Below are 18,739 nucleotides of genomic sequence, written 5' to 3'. Positions count from 1 at the left end.
AGTGTAGTCAGAGGCCGAAGAGGGCACTGGAGCCCCCTGAACTGGATCTATGTATCTGGGAACTGAACTCAGGTCCTCTAGAAGAGCAGCTAGTGCTCCTAACCACTGAGCCATCTTTCCAGTTCCTGCCATCTGTCTCTCTGAGTCTCAATTATTGCATTTAACATGATGATCTCCAATCCCATCCATTTTCCTGCAAATGACATGATCTCATTCTTTACAGCTGACTGGAACCCCAGTGTGGCCAGGCATGGAGACCAGCCATGCATAGTTCCATTTCTAGGGAATCTGATATCTTCAAATAAAACACTCATGTACATGAAATAAAACAAATTGAAAAAAAATACAACTCAGGAAGAAACCACATATGTGTGTAACAATTTCAGTCTTTCTGAGGCCCTGGGATGTGAACGGTGTAGAGGAGAAACAGGAGTTCAAGGTCACCCTTGGCTACATAGAGAGTTGGAAGCCAGCCAGAAATACATAAAAGCCTGTGTGAAATAAGCCAGGCCTGTGGCTCATGGCTTTAATCCCAGCACTTCAGAGGCAGGCAGATCTCTGTGAGTTCAAGGCCAGCCTGGTCTATATAGCAAGTTTCAAGCCAACCTGGGATATTTTGAGACCTTGTCAATCAAATCAATCAAGAACAAAAACTCCATTGTGCAAGTTTTACACTTTATTCATTTTTTTAAAAAAAAAAGATTACATTTCTTTTTTTTTTTAAATTTTATGGGAGATGAGGGCATATACATATGGCTTGCATGTGGAGGTCAGGGGACAGCTTGCAGGAACCAGGTCTCTCCTTCTACCATGGGTCCTGATAATTGAACTCAAGTCATTGTGTGGCATGGTGACAAGTGCTTTTACCTGCTAAGCTATCTCCCCAGCCTATTCTGCTTTTGATGGACATCTAAGCCAGTTCCATATCTTAGCAATTAGGAATAGTGTGCCAAGCCTTTGAACCTAGCAGTCAGGAGGCAGGTGGATCTCTGTGAGTTTAAGGTCAGGCTGGTCTTCTATGTGAATTCCAGGACAGCCAGAGTGACACAAAGAAACCCTGCCTCAAACAAAGAATATAGTGTACCAATATATATGGTTGTCTAATATGTCTATGATGTCTTGACTTAATAATTCTTTGTACATGTATCTGGGAGTACTAGTTCTGTTTTTTAGCTTTTTGAAAAAAACTCCATAGCAATCTCCATAGCAGCCACACTTGTTCACACTCCCACCAGCAGAGAACAGGGCTCCTTTTCCCCTCCCATCTTCAACATTTGATTTTCCTGGGTTTGGGTCTTTAGTTTTTGAGACAAGATCCTTGCTAAATAGCCCTGCCTGGCCCAGAATTTGCAATATATACCAAATACATGTAGCTTGGACATTGGGAGTTTCTCGTACCTCTGCCTCTTGAGTTCTAGAATCAGATGTGTGTGGACTTCCTCTCTTGTCTGAGAAGTATTTAATTTCTAGTCATCCTATTTGTCAACTTCTGGTTTTGTTTTTGGAGACCGAGTCTCACTATGTAGCTGGCAGGATTGTACAGATCATCTTGATCAACCAGCCATCTTTATGACAAGATTTGCTTATGAGCCCTGGGCTGACTTCCTTCCTTCCTTCCTTCCTTCCTTCCTTCCTTCCTTCCTTCCTTCCTTTCATTCTTCCTTTCAAAAAAAATTTAAAACTATCTATGTATGGATGTTCTGTGTGTATGTATGTCTGTGTATCACTTGCAAACCTGGTACCTACAGAGGCCAGGAGACGGAATTGAATCCACTGCAAGTGGAATTACAGATGGTTGTCAGATGCCATGTGGGTGCTGCATTCAAACCTGAGTCCTCTGAAAGAGCAAAGCAGTTAAGAGTTCTGCACTTAATGGCTAGGTCATCTCTCATGCCTCAGTCCTGGGTTTTCTGCAAATGTTTCTTTTCTCCTGTGGGACCAGTCTGAGTCAGCTAGTCTGACCTTGGGAAGTAACCATCAGAGGCCAGAAGAATTGGATCCTCCAGAGCTAGAGTTATGTTATATGTGAGAAGGATACATACACGCCATGGTGCATGTTTAAAGTTGGTTCTGTGTTTCCACCATGTGGGTCCTAGACACAATTCAAGTCATTATGTTTTACCTGCTGAGCCACCTCACCAATCTTGCTGCACCCCCACCAACTTCTGCCCCTCCCAGTGTATTTTGAACATCTGCTTTGAGTCAGATGTTTGCTATGCTCAGAATACCATAGAGATAAGGCCCAGAGATAAGGCAAGAAGGAGAATTTCCTCCTGGGCAATGGAAAGAGGTTGAGAAAGAGCCCAGCAGGCATTCTCGGTCAGAGTGCAGCGGAACAGATGGATTGCTAGGGAGAGCTTTCTAGAACATTCTTCACCTTGCAGTAGGAAAGATGGGTTGTAGTAGTTGAGACCAAGGAAATGAACTCCAAGGATGGTGAATTCCTGTATCTCCCTCAATCCCTCCATCTTTATCCTTTTCTGTGGCTTCTTCCTGTTTTATACACATGTGGAGGCCACTACGCTACCAGTAAACAGACTCATGTAAGACCAGGAAGCAGTAGGAAGGAAAGGGGGAAGGTTGTAGTATAGGTGACTCTGCCTCCTCTGTCCTCTCCTCTCTCTATCTCTAGCTCTGTCTCTGTCTCTGTCTCTATCTCTATCTCCTCTCCCTTCTACCCTCTCTTCATTCTCATGTATCCCACGCAGAGGAAGACCTTGAATTCCTGATCTTCTTTCCTGTTCCTGTGTCCTAAGTACTGGGAACTCCAGACGTGTGCACCGTGCCCTGTTTAAATCCTTGGTTTTCATCTGAAGATCATATAGGATAAACATTTTATATTCTAGTAAGCTGGGTGTGGTGTGGCTAGGTAACTGAACTTTTGTTGTTGTTGGTCTTTTTTTTGTTGTTTTTTGTTTGGTTTTTTTGTTTGTTTGGTTTTTTTTTTTTGTTTGTTTGTTTTTTTGAGACAGGGTTTCTCTGTGTAGCCCTGGCTGTCCTGAAACTCACTCTGTAGACCAGGCTGGCCTCAAACTCAGAAATTCGCTTGCCTCTGCCTCCCAAGTGCTGGGATTAAAGGCGTGCGCCACCACCGCCCGGCTGTTGTTGGTTTTTGTTGTTTTGTTTGTTTGTTTTGGTTTTTTGAGACAGGGTTTCTCTGTGTAGCATTGGCTGTCCTGGAACTTGCTCTGTTCCATGCTGGCCTCGAACTCAGAGATCCACCTGCTTCTGCCTCCTGAGTGCTGGGATTAAAGGAGTGTACCACCACTGCCTGGTCATAGGTGACTGCATTTTAAATGATAAGACATGGCATAGGAGGAATGTGGTTGAGATGGGCAGCCTTCTTGGACCATGCAGATGATGGCAGCATCCTAGTGATGGCAGAGTGATCATCCTGGACTGTTGATGAAGTCATAGCACAGCAAAAGTCTGGCTTTTACATAGGATGAAATCAAGATCTCTTTCCCTCTGGGTTCCTCTTAAAGCCAGGAAATCTGTGTTGTTACAAAGTAGCAGAAACCATAAAGAAAGCCAAAACTCGGGAGCTGGTGGAGGTGTGAGGAAGAGAGGAAGCTTGCCTATCAGTTTTGTTTGTTTTGCTATACCCTAGGCAGGATTTCTTAAAATATGGCCTTTGGGTCATGTCCAATATAATAATCACTACCGTGGGGTCCAGGGAAGTAAAAGGAGGTATAGTCCCCTCTAGCAACCCCGACGTTGTCCCCGATGGAGGTTTCTCCTTCCACAGTGTCCACAGGATTACCTGTCCTCCAAGAAGCACCCAGCGTAGCCTGCCTCTACCAGTGATGACTTCCTCTGCCTCAGTTTCCTCCAAGAGTTTAGACTTAGGACTCCCGTGTACACCAGGCTATGCCGTGCTGACTCAGCTCACCATCAGTCCTCACACAGATCACAAAGTCCTTGCTGAAATGGCCCGTCTAACTTTCCAGACTCTTATCACTTGGCTGCCGGCAGTCCTGGCTCCATCAAAGCCAACATCTTTCTTCCAAGGAATTTTTGCCCAAGCTACTCCATTCACTTAGGACTTCTGTACGTTAGTCTCTAATTCTTTTTGAAAATTAGAGCTCTCAGCTTTAATGTCAGTTTTCAGGGAGGTGTTCTCTGAACTCCACAAGAGGCCAAGTGCCACTTGTGTATGTACACATGACTCCCTGCTCTCGGTGCTTATCCCAGTTGTAATTATTAAATAATTGGTACTTATTTGTCTCTCCCACTATTTTAAGTTCCCCACAGCTGGGGATGTGCCTGTTTTTGATCACTGATGTACCCTAAGAACACAGCAACACTTAAGCAGAGCTCAAGAACTGTTTGTTGATGAGTGAATGTCTCCTTGAATTCTGACACTCCGGAGAGTCCCCTGGCCGTTCACTTTTCCTCCTTCCATCATCTGTCTGCCCAGCTTGAAGGCAGCATTACAACTAGTAAGGAGCATTGGACATAGAATGCATTGACATGGTAGGAAACCATCTGGAGCTGACAGGAGAGCTCAACAAGAGACAAAGACCATGGCTGTCTTTTGACTGCAGCCATCAATAATGCCTAACTCTCAAAACCTACTATCCAGAGTCTATGGCTGGCAATCTACACTACAGCCCCTGATCTACAGCTGTATGTCCCACAACCCCACTTATCTGTGGTGAGCTGTGATCTGAAAATATTAATGAAAATATTCAGATATAAATAACTCATCACCCCCCCCCCCCATGGGACAGAGTCTCACCATATAGCTCTGTCTGTCCCGGAACTTGTTCTGTAGACCAGGCTGGCCTCAAATTCACATAGATCCACCTGCCTTTGCCTTCAGAGTGCTGAGATTAAAACTGTATGCCACCATGCCAGGCTTGGATTCATAATTTTTAAATTGTTGTTGTGATTACATGAAGTTTCAAGCCATCCTGGCCATCCTCTTCTGAGTGTAAATCAGACTTTTGTCTAGTGCACTTAAACTATATGTTCTATTCATCTAGTGATGGAAAGGAGAGGAGAGGAGAGAGAAAGAGAGAATGAGAGAACACTTCTATTATAGTATATTATGGTTGTTGACTAGTGGTTATTGATGTTAATCTCTTACTGTGCTTAATTTATAATAAATCTTTACCTTGGTGTTTATATATAGGGAAAACATTATATGCTGGGGTTAGCACTCTCTGAATTTCAGGTAGACACGGTGGTCATTAGTGTCAATGGTGACAGAAGCCTGGAGACATTGTTCCACACTGCTACTCAAAGAAGCTTGAGAAACTCTCACAACCTTTTCAGGACCTTGGCTCAGATAAAACCGGATCCTTGGCTTTGACACAGAAAAAAATTCCAGGACTAGTCTGTATGAAGCCAAGTTCATTAAAGATATTTAAACACATATTTTAAGTATAAAGGTTAGGAGAAAGAGGTTCTTGGGAAAAGAGTAAGTCCTACCCACATGGGCATGGTATTCGTAAGGGAGAGTTGCAGTTAAATGTCCTGGCATTAGCTGTATATACCATCTTCATAGCTCTCAAGTTATGTCTCAGAGGTTGCTTAGAAACCTTGTACTAGGCATGGTGGTACACAACTCTTCAGTCTCAGCACTCAGGAGGTACAAAGCCAGTCTGGTCTAAACACTGCGTTCCAGGCTAACTAAGACTATATAGTAAGACCCTGTCTCAAAAACAAACAAACAAAAAAATCAAAACCCAAAAACAAACAAAGAAACAAACAAAAAAGAGAGAGTGAAAAGAAAAGAAATAAAAGAGAAAAGGAGCTGGAGAGGTGGCTTGGTGGTTAAAAGTGTCTGCTGCCTTTCCAAAGGACCTGAGTTCAGTTCCCAGCACCCATGTTAGACAGCTCTTGACCGACTGGAGCTCCAGCTCAAGGAGACCCGACACCCTCTTCTGGCCTCTGCAGGCACTACACTCATGTGATATACACTCACAGAGAGCTAAAATTACAAAATCCAAGTTATCCCTCCCTGCTCAGAGAGTTTGGTACATGGAACACAAAGTGTATGTGCGTTATTTAAAAAGAAAGAAAGGAAGGAAGGAAGGAAGGAAGGGAGGAAGGGAGGGAGGGAGGGAGGGAGGGAGGAAGGAAGAGAGAAAGGGAGAGAAAGAAGAAAGGAAGGAAGGGAATTATCTCTTTTTGTGTGTGTATGTAGATCTGTGCATGCACACATGTGAACATGTGTCACATCACATGAGTAGAAGTCCCTTCTGGGATTGCATTCAGGTTGCGGGGCTTGGTAGTAGGTGTCTTTATTCACTTTGCTATCTACCAGCCCTTTTCTCTCTGATAAGTGGAATTACAGGGTGACTCTGATGACTGCTTGGATGGATTACAATCTGATAAAATGAAAGCAGGGGCTACTGGGGTTGCACAAGGAGCCGGACACCCTTTCACTAGAAAGAGTTTCTGCTGAGATTCCCAGAAAATTGCAGGTTTCCAGCTGGGAAGAAGAAGTAAAGCCTTAAGCAAGTGTAATTGTGTTGAAATTCCTAATTTTCAGCTGCCTAGAGCTTTCAACCAAGGCTAGAATTAGGGCTCTCTCTCTCTCTCTCTCTCTCTCTCTCTCTTTCTCTCTCTTTCTCTCCTTTCTCCTCTCTTCCTTCCTTCCTTCTCCATCCCTTCCTTTCCATGTTTCCACAACTGACCCTGTGTCTCCGTTCTGCCTCATTAGGAGATAGGAGAACATGGAGGACTACTCTAAATAATGGCAGATAGCTATAGAATCAGTAATATGCTTAAAGCAAGTTATTAAAGTATTGATTAATAATAAAGGTTTAGCATGTAGCCAAGCTGTCATGTAATACTCCCTAAAGAGTTAAGTATCTGGACGATAAGCAGGTGTTAGGAGGTAATTAAACTGTCAGTGGATAATCATATATCAACTACTCAAGTGTTAACTGATAACCAAGGGGTTAATTTACAACCAGGATCTTGGCAGATCATAGCTAAAATAATGGCTAAGGGGAGGGAATTGATACGAGTTTTGTGTATGTTAGAAGAAACTAGAGCGAGCTGAAAGCTTATAAAGTCTGTAGAAATACATGTTTAGCCGGGCAGTGGTGGTACACGCCTTTAATCCCAGCACTTGGGAGGCAGAGGCAGGCGGATTTCTGAGTTCGAGGCCAGCCTGGTCTACAGAGTGAGTTCCAGGACAGCCAGGACTACACAGAGAAACCCTGTCTCAAAAAACCAAAGAAGAAAAAAAAAAAAAAAAAAAGAAAAGAAAAAAAAAAAGAAATACATGTTTAATGAGATGTGTGAAGTCATCAGCAGGACTCAAAACTTGTTGTTAGTGTTTGTTTGTTTGTTTGTTTGTTTGTTTTTCTGAAGTAAGGTCTCTGTAGCTTTGGCTCTCTTGAAACTAGCTCTGTAAACCAGGCTGGCCTTAAATTCACAGAGATCTGCCTCCTTTGGCCCCTGAGTGCTGGGATTAAAAGCATGCACCGCCATCACTGGCTGAATTCACACCTTTTGAGGAATTTCTTTTTATAATCTTTGGTGTCTAGGTCTAGACATGGACCTGCATGGATCTAGTGCTCAAATTTAAGCATCGTAGTAGGAGGAAAGATGTTCTAAAGAAGACAGCATGTCCTCCCTTTGCCTATCAGACAGCCGAACAATGGGCTCTAAGAAATTGGAACTCCCCTTAGTCTCATGCTAGTGGAAAGATAAGATAGGGACCTCCAGCTAGAGGGGAGCTTGCCCCTCAGAAAGAGATTTCACAGTTATGACAACTTGTCAGACCACCTTGTAGGACAGACTAGTGCTCAGGTAATGATGGATCAGTGATGGCTGGGACCACACCTTGACTGGGATAATTTAGTTATAGGTATATTTTGCTTTCTATTTAAACCTAAATCTCACATCAGGACCTTGAATATGAATTTGGGGAGGGGTCACTAGGCTTTGCTTCTTTTCCCTATGTAGCCATATTGAATAAATCTCTTTTCTCTACACACACACACACACATACACACACACACACACACACACACATTATATATGTAATATACATATATTATATATATATAATCACCAGTCCCTCTCCTATAAATTTGTCTCACACTTATACTATATACAGATACACAAAGAAAAATGAGTAGGAAATATAATACACAAAAGATATATATGTGTGTGTATGTGTGTGTGTGTGTATGGCTGTATATATTCAAGGGAACAATCCCTATTTCTAATTGGCACATAATACCTGAGAGGAAAGGAAACAGATATAAATCATTAAGTCACAAGGAAGAACTAAAAAAAGAGTAGTAGGAAAAAAAAACTCATCATGGGCAGATACCATGGTTTAGTGGGGAAAGGCAATTGCTGCCAAGGCTGATGACTTGAGTTCTATCCCAGGAACCCACGTGGGGCAAGGAGAGAGCTGACTCCCACAGGTTGCTCTCTTACCGCCATGCATGCCCTGTGGTATGTGTGCCACCTCCATCTAATTAAAAAAAAAATCCTGTGCCCCAAGGTGCACCAGAAAAGGCATTTGGAGGCTCTGTGGACCAGCTGGTATCCAGGGCCTATAAGGAATTGGGGGGATGCCAATATCTAGGGGCACTTTCAGCCTGGGGAGACCAAGATGAGCCAAGATGCTGAGCAACAGGCGAACCAACTTCAGGAGACAGTGGCGTGTTTGTTTTAGGTAAAAGAATATAAGCTAGTAAATAATTTACAAAACAGAAGGAAAAGCTTGTCCAACAAGGGGCCAGTATCTTCCCCATGCAGAGGCTTCAGGTGCTGTCCACAAAGGCTCAGTAGCTGAGGACCACTCCCCAAGATGCCCCAACCCTGGATTCAAATCCCTAAGCACAAACCTTCCTTAATGCAAGCGGTCTTTGCTTTGAAAAGACAAAACAGCACAAGCAACAGAATCCAGCAGTAGGAATAACCTTTCACCCCTCAGGATTCACTTGTATCCGACCATGAGGCTGCTGAGACAAGGTCTGCTCCATCCTTCCTCTGACTCAGCACCACAGCACACAGCCTTCAGCATCCTTCTGACTCAACACCCCAACACAGGCCTCCTCAAAAGACCAAAAGACAAAAGGACGATCTTTACCATTGCTCTAACAGTCCAAGTGTGGCAACAACAACAATCGAAAACACTTAGTTTATCAAAGCTACAGGCATTTTGTATGGTGTCCAGGAGCTTATCACTAGGAACAATGAGGTAGAGGGTTGTAAGTTCAAGGCCAGCTGGGGTTATATGAGGAGATCATATTTCTAAGTGGAACTAAATGGGGCTAGGGAGATGGCTTGGTTGATAAAGTACAAAAAGACTTGAGTTTAGACAGCATATATATAAAAAGTCAGGCGTGAATCCTGGAAGGCAGAGACAGGAGGCTCCCCAGGGTTTCTCCTTTCTGGCTTGATCAATAGGCCCCAGACTTCTATGAGAAATCTTATGTTCTCTATGTATTGTAATGTCCTCAAACTTGCGTATTAAATGGTTCAAATTTCTCCCTTATCAGGAATGAGAGAAGAAAAGCAAACTCTACTGCACAGCTCTCCACAGTTGGTGACTTCTGGCCTGGATGCTGATGAAGAAAGACTCATCCTTCCTTCGGGGGCTGGCTACTAGGAATTTGACCATGCTCCAGTGAGTATGTGGATAACTCAACATGAACTTGGTTTTTCTTTTCTTTGTGTGTGTGTTGGGCGGGGAGGGTGTGGAGGCACTAACAGGAGAATGGTTGGGCATGGGAAGGCTAGGAGGTGAGAGCGATCGAGGTGCATGGTGTGAGATTCTCAAATAATCAATGAAAATAATAATAAAGTTTTTATTATTATATTATTATAAAAGGTGTGTGGTAGCACACACCTTTTATTCAGAGCTTGAGAGGAAGATAGGGTGGGTTTGAGGCCAGCTTGGCTTACCTACCAAATTCTAGGACAGCCAAGGGTTAGTCTAGGGTTATCTAGACAGACACTGTCCAAAAAAAAAAAAAATCCTGAGAACTCTAGGTGCAACTTCACAAGCAAGTAAGGCCCGGTCCTTCCTTGGGAGACCTAGTTGGGATGGCTAGTGCCCCAGATGTCTTTCCTGAGAACATACCACCCAAAGGAGCTGCTATTTCTGGAATCCTTACTGGGTGCCTGTAGTTTGCAAATGCATCTCGGCACTGTTTACTTTTCCTCTGGCTGTGAAAAAATATCCAGCCAATGCAACTTAAGGGAGAGAAGATTTCTTGTGGCTCACAGTTTCAGGGATTATCAGTCCTTCATAACCAAGAAGGCGCAGTGGTGGGACTAGCTCCTGGCCATGGTATACATGGTGGCTAGGTCACACTGTCGAGGCAGTCTGTGTGTGGCAGGGGAGGTCATACTATCAGAGCAGTCTGAAAGAAGAGCCTGAGTCCAGCCAGAATCCTGAAACCCTGCTCTTATAGCCATATATCTGTCCTGGGTATAAAAGGTTCTGCAACCCACCCATCATCAACGAAAACAATGCCACTAGCTGGAAACCAAGTGTTCAGGGATAGCCTTGGGGGATAGCTCACATTTAAATTATAATAATATCCTTCACTTATTTCTATTGTAGTGTATGACTGATCTGAGTATTTTTATTGAGCATTAATGCTTAGCTTGATTGAAAGAAGTTAAAAGGGCTGGAAGCCTTCAACATCCACCCGAAATTACAGACAGTGTTTACTTCTAGCTTAGTGTGTGTGTTTTTATTTGTGGCTCTCTCTTTCTATGCCTTTCTTTTTGCCTTTCTGGAAATAGAGTCTGGCAAGTGTTTGAACTCTTGAGTCTTTCCCCCAACATACTCCCTAAGAACGCGTGTCTTTCGTAATTAAGAAAAAAAAAATAACAAAAATAGCAAACACAGTTGACCTAGGTTTCCATGGGCTAGACATTTATGTCGAGCTCAGGTTTTATTGTCACAAATAATGTTTGTTTATATGCAGAAAACTGTGCGGAGTGCTTCCCCTTTGGCGAGCATTGCCCCAGGCACATTCACGGGTATTAGATGCTAATCTTCACAGCCTCCCTGTGAGGTAAGACTTGGCCTGGCTAAGTAGATGATTGCCTCATACCCATCTACATGTTTTCTTCATAGCCTTGCCATGTTTCCTTTGGCTAGAAGCCTGCTGGCTGGTGATATGCTGTTAAGAACTCTCATTGGCCAGCAGTTCCTGTTCGTTGCTCTTGGATTCAAATCATCCAAGTCTTAGGCTTGGTCCTCTGAGGGAGTGAAGGGAAGAGAAGTATTGGGTCTCTGCCGGTGAAGCACCACTTGAGTTTGCTGAGAGATGGGGGTTTCAGAGGAACCTGGTCACAAGTCTTCTCGTTTCCGAAGGATGAGATTCTTCACCTGCTCTGTAATATGGGGCTTGATCTCCTCCACTGGCACAGTGGGATCCCACGCCCCCACCACCTTTCCATCTGGGGCCACTAGATACTTCCAGAAGTTCCAGTTGGGCTCCTTCCCAGAAGTCTCTAGAGAAAAAGAGAGCAGAAGATCAATGTGCCTCCCTATATCCGCTCCTGGAACCCCATTATTGATATAATTCTGGTACCCAGGCTTCATCTAGACTACTTAGAGTCACGGAGAACAAGACCCAGCTATCAGCACCTTTTAAAAGCTCTTCAGTAAATCCCAATGTGGATCCAGATTGAGAAAGACTGCAAGTACCTGATACAGCACTCTCAGTCCTCCTTTACATGATCCCCAAATTGTCACACCCTGTTCTCCAAGTCTGTTTTGTTTCGAGACAGGATTCCCTGTACCCAGGCTACCTTGGTCTTGCTATACAGTGTGTACGTGTAGCCTTGAAATGCCTTCTCCTCCTTGCTCTACCTCCCAAGTGTGGGCCTGGTCCTCAGTGTCCTGCTTCCAATTAAATCTTAGTGGCAACTAAAGATTAGCCATGTACTGATACAATCCAAATCACTGTCAGGGAGTGGGGCCTTCAAGTAAATTCTTGGGTCTTGCTTGAGTAGAGCTCAGGTTTGTGCAGTTATAAGATTTTTCCAGGTGCTTCTAAAGCAAGGGCCAGATTGATCAACAATTGTAGGAACTGGGAGAAAATGAACAGAACATATAGGAGGGGAAATGATGACTTAACAAGAACACAGAAGCAGCCAGATTCCAAAGTTCACAAGGTCTGCGCCTGAGGAATCAAGGCATTGTGTATTAGTTTTCTTTCATTCTTTAAAAAAAAAATGTGTATACGTATTTTGCTTGCATTTATGTCTGTATACCATATATGTATAGTGTCCAAGAAAGCCAGAAAGGGGCATTGGCTCCCCGGGGCTAGAGTAGCAGGTGGTTGTGAAACAGCCAGTGCTCTTAATCTCTGAGCCATCTCTCTAATCCCAGGATCTCACTTAAAAAAAAAGAGAGAGATTTATTTATTTTATATATATTGGTGTTCTGCCTGTGTGTGTGTGTGTGTGTATGTGTGTGTGTGTGTGTGTGTGTGAGAGAGAGAGAGAGAGAGAGAGAGAGAGAGAGAGAGAGAGAGAGAGAGAGATCCCTGAAACTGGAGTACCAATAGTTGTGAGCTGCCATGTGGATACTGGGAATTAAACCCAGGTCCTTTGGAAGAGCAGACAGTGAGTGCTCTCTAGCACTCAGAATCCCACTTTTTAAAAAGTAGTCTTAGATCATCAAATATTTGACCCTTAGTGAACCAAGCCTGCTTCTTACATAGATAGCCAGTTGGAAGAAGTAGAGATAACTTCTGGGGCAGTGGTGGCACATGCCTTTAATCCCCTCACTTGGGAAGCAGAGGCAGTTGAATCTCTGTGAGTTCCAGGACAGCCTGGTCTACAAAGTGAGTTCCTGGATAGCCAGGACTGTTAAACAGTAAAACCTTATCTTGAAAAGCCAGAGCCAGAGCCAGAGCCACAGAGCCACAGAGCCACAGAGCCACAGAGCCACAGAGCCACAGACAGAGCCACAGAGCCACAGAGCCACAGACAGAGCCACAGACAGAGCCACAGACAGAGCCACAGACGACAGAGCCACAGACAGAGACAGAGACAGAGACAGGATATAAGTGAGCATACATTGTAAATCTTAATCCTTAACAACATGAACTACCCTTCTAACCTTCCAGACATCGATGTACAGATGTCCCACCTGATAAGACCTAAACAGTCAGAGCACAGTGACACTGAAACACTGCCTGACTGGCCACAGAGCCCCACTTCCCATACACATAAAAGCAGCCCCTTAGATCATCTCTGAGCAGTTTCTCTACTGCCTTATCTGTTGCAGACAGACCACAAGATACCTAACAAACTCTATTGCCTCCTTCTGCCCTGATGAATTCATTCGTAGCCCACACATCTTGCCTGTCGCTGGTGTTCCAGGCATAGCAATTAAGCTGATTTTTTCAGCTTAAGATATAGTTTCCCTTTAACATTGAGACTTTGACTCGGAACAAGAGACTTCCAGTCATTTCAGTCAGCCTTCTCCAGGCATGTGATATCCCGCGGTTGTGCCTTGGTTTTTGTATCCAAATCTATAGCTCAACTAGTGACAAAGGCATGTTGACCTGTCTCATTCCAGGAGCCCCTGTGAGTGAAGACAAGATCTCAAAGAAGGGCTAGGGTGAGATAGCATGGCTGCCTTCGCTTCCCTTCAAGGATTAGAAAGAAAAAGGTGACCCAGCCAGCCACCAGCTTCTGTTGCCTAGGGAGTCATTGTTCCAGCCAGGGAGGGAAGGTGAGGGGAAGAAGGGACAGGACTCACGGGTTAGGTATTTGAAGGCAGGGTGGGCGCCAGTGCCAGTGACTGCGATCTTGCTAAACATGGGGAAAGAGACACTGTAGGTGCGGCGAGCAAAGTTCTCAATCTCCCTGTTGGAGTCTGGTTCCTGTTGGCCAAACTGGTTGCAAGGGAAGGCAAGCACATTAAAATGGTGGGGGCCCAGGTCCCGCTGCAGCTGCTGCAAGGCTCGGTAGTTCTGGTCTGTGAAGCCACATTCACTAGCTACGTTCACCACCAGGGAAACCTGCATGGCAAAAATCAAACAAAAAACAAGAAAGCTCAGAGCCACATACAATCCAGCAAAAAGGCACGCACTTGTATCTGCTTTGGTATGTTCACATAGGTGACTCCTTCACACATGCAAGAATGCCATATATACACACACACACACACACACGTGTATGTGTGTATATATGTGTATAATGTTCATATAAACACACCCACACATAAAAGCAAGCACGTAGGGGTCTAGATGCATGTATACAATACATAAAATATCTGTGACAGTATGCACACAATTCACCTAAATTCATATGCACATGTTCTATGATTCAAACCTACATTAGCTAGTAGTACATGTATCCACAAATACATGTAGCACTTTCACAGAGAGGCATGCACACAGGGAGCACACATCAGTAGGTGATGTTGGGGAGGAGATAGGTACACTTAGGTTCAGTTTGGTTCAGTCAGCTGTGAACTTCCAGAAATTCCAGATGGGCTCCTTCCCAGAAGTTTCTAAGGAAAAAGGAAGCAGAGCTGTGTCTCTCTGTACACTTCCCTAGAAGGAGCTGCTAGCACATGGATACACAGGCAGAATGACTGCCGCCCAGGACAATCCCTTTTGATCTCCTCCCTTCCAGCAAACAAATACTTAGTTTGATCACTGAGCTTTAATTTTTGTAAAGGCTCTAGGCAATAAATACAAAGCTAGCTGATGGAACTGAGTTATAATGTACTTAGAATTTTGGCATGAATGCCACATTTCCAGCTTCTAGCTCTGTATTATTAAAAGATTAAAATCCTTTGCCCGGGTGCCCTATCTCCATGGCTGCTTTTGAAACAGGTTGAAATAATGTCACCTGGCTACCCAAAGAAGGTCATTTCCCAGGGTCAGTCTGGAACACTGGACACAAATCGCTCAAGCTAGTCTTGGAGTCAGCACTACTAAAATTATGGGTCTTCATGTGGGGAGCTGTCCTGTTTATTGTAGAGTATTTGGCATCACTGTAGCCTGTACCCACTAGATGCCTGACGACCAGATGTTTGACAACCAAGAATATTTCCCTATCGGGTTTGTGGCACATATCTGTAATCTCAGCTCTAAGGAAGCTGAGGCAGCAGAATTTCAAATTGGAGGCCAGCCTAGACTACATAGTAAGACTGTCTTTTAAAAAGAAAAGAAAAGAAAAGAAAAAAAAAAAGCAAAGCAAAGAAAAAATGTATGCCTTTGATCCCTGCATGTAGCAGGCAGGGACAGAAGCAAGTGGATCTCTGTGAGTTCAAGACCAGCCTGGTCTATATAGCAAGTTCCAGGCCAGGCACTGCATAATGAGATTCTGTGTCTCAAAACAAAAAAAGCAAAACAAAACATTGGAGAGATGACCATTTGCCACCAAGCCTGACAATTTGAGTTCAATCCCAGGGCCCCATAGAGTAGAAGGAAAGAAATGTCTCCCTCAGGTTGTTCTCTGGCCTTCACCTGGACACATGACAGGCATGTACACAAGCATGTGCACTCATGCGCGCACACACACACACACACACACACACACACACACACACAATGTAATAACAAAGAAATCTTTTTTTTTTCCCCAAGACAGAGGTATTTTTTGTGTGTGTGTGTGTGTGTAGCCCTGGCTGTCCTGCAACTTACTCTGTAGACCAGGCTGGTCCCAAACTCACAGAGATCCATCTGCCTCTGCCTCCTAAGTGCTAGATTAAAGGTTTGCACCACCATCACCTAGCTAACAAAATATCTTTTTCAAAGTTTCCCCCAGCTGAGAATCATTGAGCTAATCCGACCTATTGTACACTCTGCCTGGGGTGATAAAAATCATAACTCTAATATCCTTCCCCAGTTAAGGGTCTCCTACCTTCTTTCCTGCTGGACCTTTATTGAAAGCATTAAAAGATGCTTCTTTTTAACCTGTATCATGTGTGTCTCCCTAGTCTTTGTGAAGGGGGGAATCTTGCTTCTTAGTCCCTTCATGAAACCGAATAGCATATTCACATTTTACATACACATGCACAGAAACAGACTCAGATGTAAATATAGAAGCAAGCAAATAAAACAACACATTCTCTTTCTCTCTCCTTTCCCTCTCTCTCTTTCTCTCATACATTCCATCCTCTAGGTAGATACACAAGCCCATCCAAGAAGTAAGCACATTTCTAAGTGATTACCTCAACAATCATGCTCAGCCATGGACTAAATGACTGCCACCCCAGTTATCCTTACTTACATCCAGTATCAGGCATGTGGCAGGGAGACAGCAAATGGTCAGTAATGAATGAATGAAGGTGTGGCCCAAGCAGCAGGACCAGCTTAGGTTAATCAGCTTCCCTTTTGTAAAGCTCTCATTGCTATTGGGGTTGCCCCGTTCAGTATTCAGTTCCTTGTTTATTGTCTCTTCTTCCCATAAACTTGATTAAAACATGAACTTGCTTTAATCACCACTGTTTATCTTCAGAGCTTGGGTTTCCAGCTAGTATACAGTAGGCGCTGAATAATAAACAATGAATTAATGGCTGTCAGAGCTGCTCAGGTGATAAATCTGGGGTCTCTGTCTACCTGCATTAGAGGGAAGGAGAGGCCTTGCCCTTTGCTTCCCTTTGTCTGGAGTTTTGGATGATGTCATAGATGAGACCTACCATCCACACAGAGCACCTAAAGCTTACCTAATGCTTCCAAACAGTCTTTTCACTCGAAACTTATAACACACTAGTCAGGGCAAGGACTCCCAGTATAATTGAGAACGTCAAGGCTATCCCTAAAAATGACCTTGCTTGCAAGAAAAGCATACTGAACCACTCTTTTGTTCACATGTCCATTGGCGCCCGACACCACGTCTTCACACCAGGATCTCCAACTCCATCTCAAGAGGCAGAAGGTTCTTTGAAGGATTTTAAAATTTTAATTAATTACTTTACTCTTTTTTTTTTTTTTTTTTTGAGATAGGTTCTCACTATGTAGCCCTGGCTTTTTGGAACTCCCTATATAGATAGACACTAAACTGGCCGTGAACTCTCAGAGATCAGCTTCTCTCTTCCTCTTGCATGCTGGGATTAAGGGCCTGTGCCACTATTCTCCTCTCTTGAGAGGATTCTTCATCGCAGTGTAGTGCCAGAGTTTCTGAACTTCATAGTTCAAAGTCTCCCTGACTGAGTCAGCCTCATCCAACACTGTTCAGTCTAGCAGTTTGTATCCTTCAAGTACCCGCTGCTGAAATCCCTGGTCCTCCCTGACCTTTCTTGTTTTGCTTCTGTGTTTGGACTTGGCCAGCTCTCTTTGTCTGGATTGATCTGTCTTGCTCCAGTCTTATTTAAAAGACCCAATCCTGACATACTTCCTTCTTACTGTGATTCGGTCTAGTAAGTAGGGCCCGGCCCACTAGCAACTCCATCACAACTCCCCTCTAAGGGGTGGGCCTTAGGAGGATCAAGGATGGGAAGGGTGTGTGTGAGGTTCTCTTACAACTTGGATTGCTTTCTACTGTAGTATCTTCGCTCTCAAGGCCTGAGGGTGGGTTCTAAGAATCATGAAAAGGCCCATTTTAGATGGTAACTCCCTCCACTGCACATTTGTCTCTCTGCTTTCTCATTGGACCCACTGTTACAGGCGCTGAAGCTAGACTGGACCGGCAAAAGGCCATAAAGGCTAGGGTTTCTTTTCCACTTAGGAGAGGCAAAGCAGAGAGCGGAGGACATTCACCTTCCGGGTGAGATCCTGAGCCTCTCAGAGCGCAGTCAGCGCGGGTGGCTCCTGAGCTGTGCCACGTAGCCGCAGGCCTGAGTAGGCAAGGATCAGGGAGCGCTGGATGCTCGGATCACTCGGCAGGGATGCCTGGGGTGTCCAAGCTGTGGCGCGCCCTAGTGTAGCATCCCCGCGGGGCCTCTGCCCGGCCCCCCACCCCCTCAAGCCCCTCCCCCATCCGCGCCAGGTCCGCAAGGGACCATCGCTCACCGAGCCACGGTACTTCTCCAGCGACACCAGCTTGCCCCGGATGTTGACCGCCTTGAAGTCGTAGAAGTCCTGCCCGGATTGCGCGCAGGCCGCGGCCCACAGGAGTAGCCACGCCGTCGTCACAGCCGCAACCATGGCTCACTCCCGAGGTGGCGACTTGGCGAGGGCAAAGACAAGGCGGAGGGGACCCCGGCGTGAGGGGCGGGAGGAGGCGGCCCGCTGGGCAGGACGCGCCCCCTTCGCAATCGCCTCTGCAGGCGCAGAGTTCCGGCTCTGAACCTCAGTTTCCCTAGCTGTTCTGCACCGGTCAGCTTCAGATCGCAGGATCCTGTTTTCTTGAGGCTGAGAACAAAATTCGCTCAAGCTCAAGCTCAGGATGCAGAGACTTAATAGGGAGATAGTGGAGAATATTTGTGTGTGAAGATTAGCTTCTAGTGTGTGCCTTGCCTTAGGTGGACCGCTCCACTACTCTGAGCCTCAGTTTCTTCACGGGAATACACCTAGTTAAGTGTAAAACTGGGAGTACTGGACCATAAGAGCAAAGTGATAGAAATTTGATAGCTGAATGATGCGTACAAACTTTAGGTTAAAGGGTATAGTGTTTCCCCCAAAGGGAGAAGTCAAACAAGTCTGGGAGACCAGAGTCGGCTGCGGTTTGGATTCCAGCAGTGCAGGTGGGGTTAGGAGAGAGTGCCTATCTAGTCAATCACTGGATTAGTGTCTCCTGGCAGGAGGTGCAGCAGCAGTCAAGAAGGCCCCATATCTCGAGCAGCTGACAGTTAAAGGCTCTTTGTGGACACTAACATGGCTAGCAG

The 18,739-nt window shown here is 44.8% G+C and overlaps 1 protein-coding gene and 1 long non-coding RNA gene across 2 annotated transcripts in view; one reads left to right on the top strand and one right to left on the bottom strand.

Annotated features, from left to right (window-relative positions):
• LOC143442385 (uncharacterized) overlaps window positions 1-9,651 on the top strand; it is a 42,720-nt gene extending 33,069 nt beyond the window's left edge. Inside the window, exon 4 of the long non-coding RNA XR_013110525.1 lies at window positions 9,483-9,651. This is a non-coding gene — a long non-coding RNA (uncharacterized LOC143442385). The remainder of the gene's footprint in view (window positions 1-9,482) is intronic.
• A 1,198-nt stretch (window positions 9,652-10,849) lies between these two features.
• Gpx7 (glutathione peroxidase 7) lies at window positions 10,850-18,130 on the bottom strand. Its single transcript, XM_034502740.2, has 3 exons — window positions 17,925-18,130; window positions 13,718-13,979; window positions 10,850-11,454 (listed from the first exon to the last, which is right to left on the bottom strand). The coding sequence occupies exons 1-3, from the start codon at window positions 18,057-18,059 to the stop codon at window positions 11,291-11,293; spliced, it is 561 nt and encodes a 186-aa protein (XP_034358631.1). The 5' UTR covers window positions 18,060-18,130; the 3' UTR covers window positions 10,850-11,290.
• Window positions 18,131-18,739: the final 609 nt, after the last annotated feature.

This window comes from Arvicanthis niloticus, chromosome 5, assembly GCF_011762505.2.
Source record: "Arvicanthis niloticus isolate mArvNil1 chromosome 5, mArvNil1.pat.X, whole genome shotgun sequence".
NCBI classification, from domain to species: domain Eukaryota; kingdom Metazoa; phylum Chordata; class Mammalia; order Rodentia; family Muridae; genus Arvicanthis; species Arvicanthis niloticus.
Note: the sequence above shows the minus strand (reverse complement) of the source record. Positions and strands in the feature narration are given on the sequence as shown.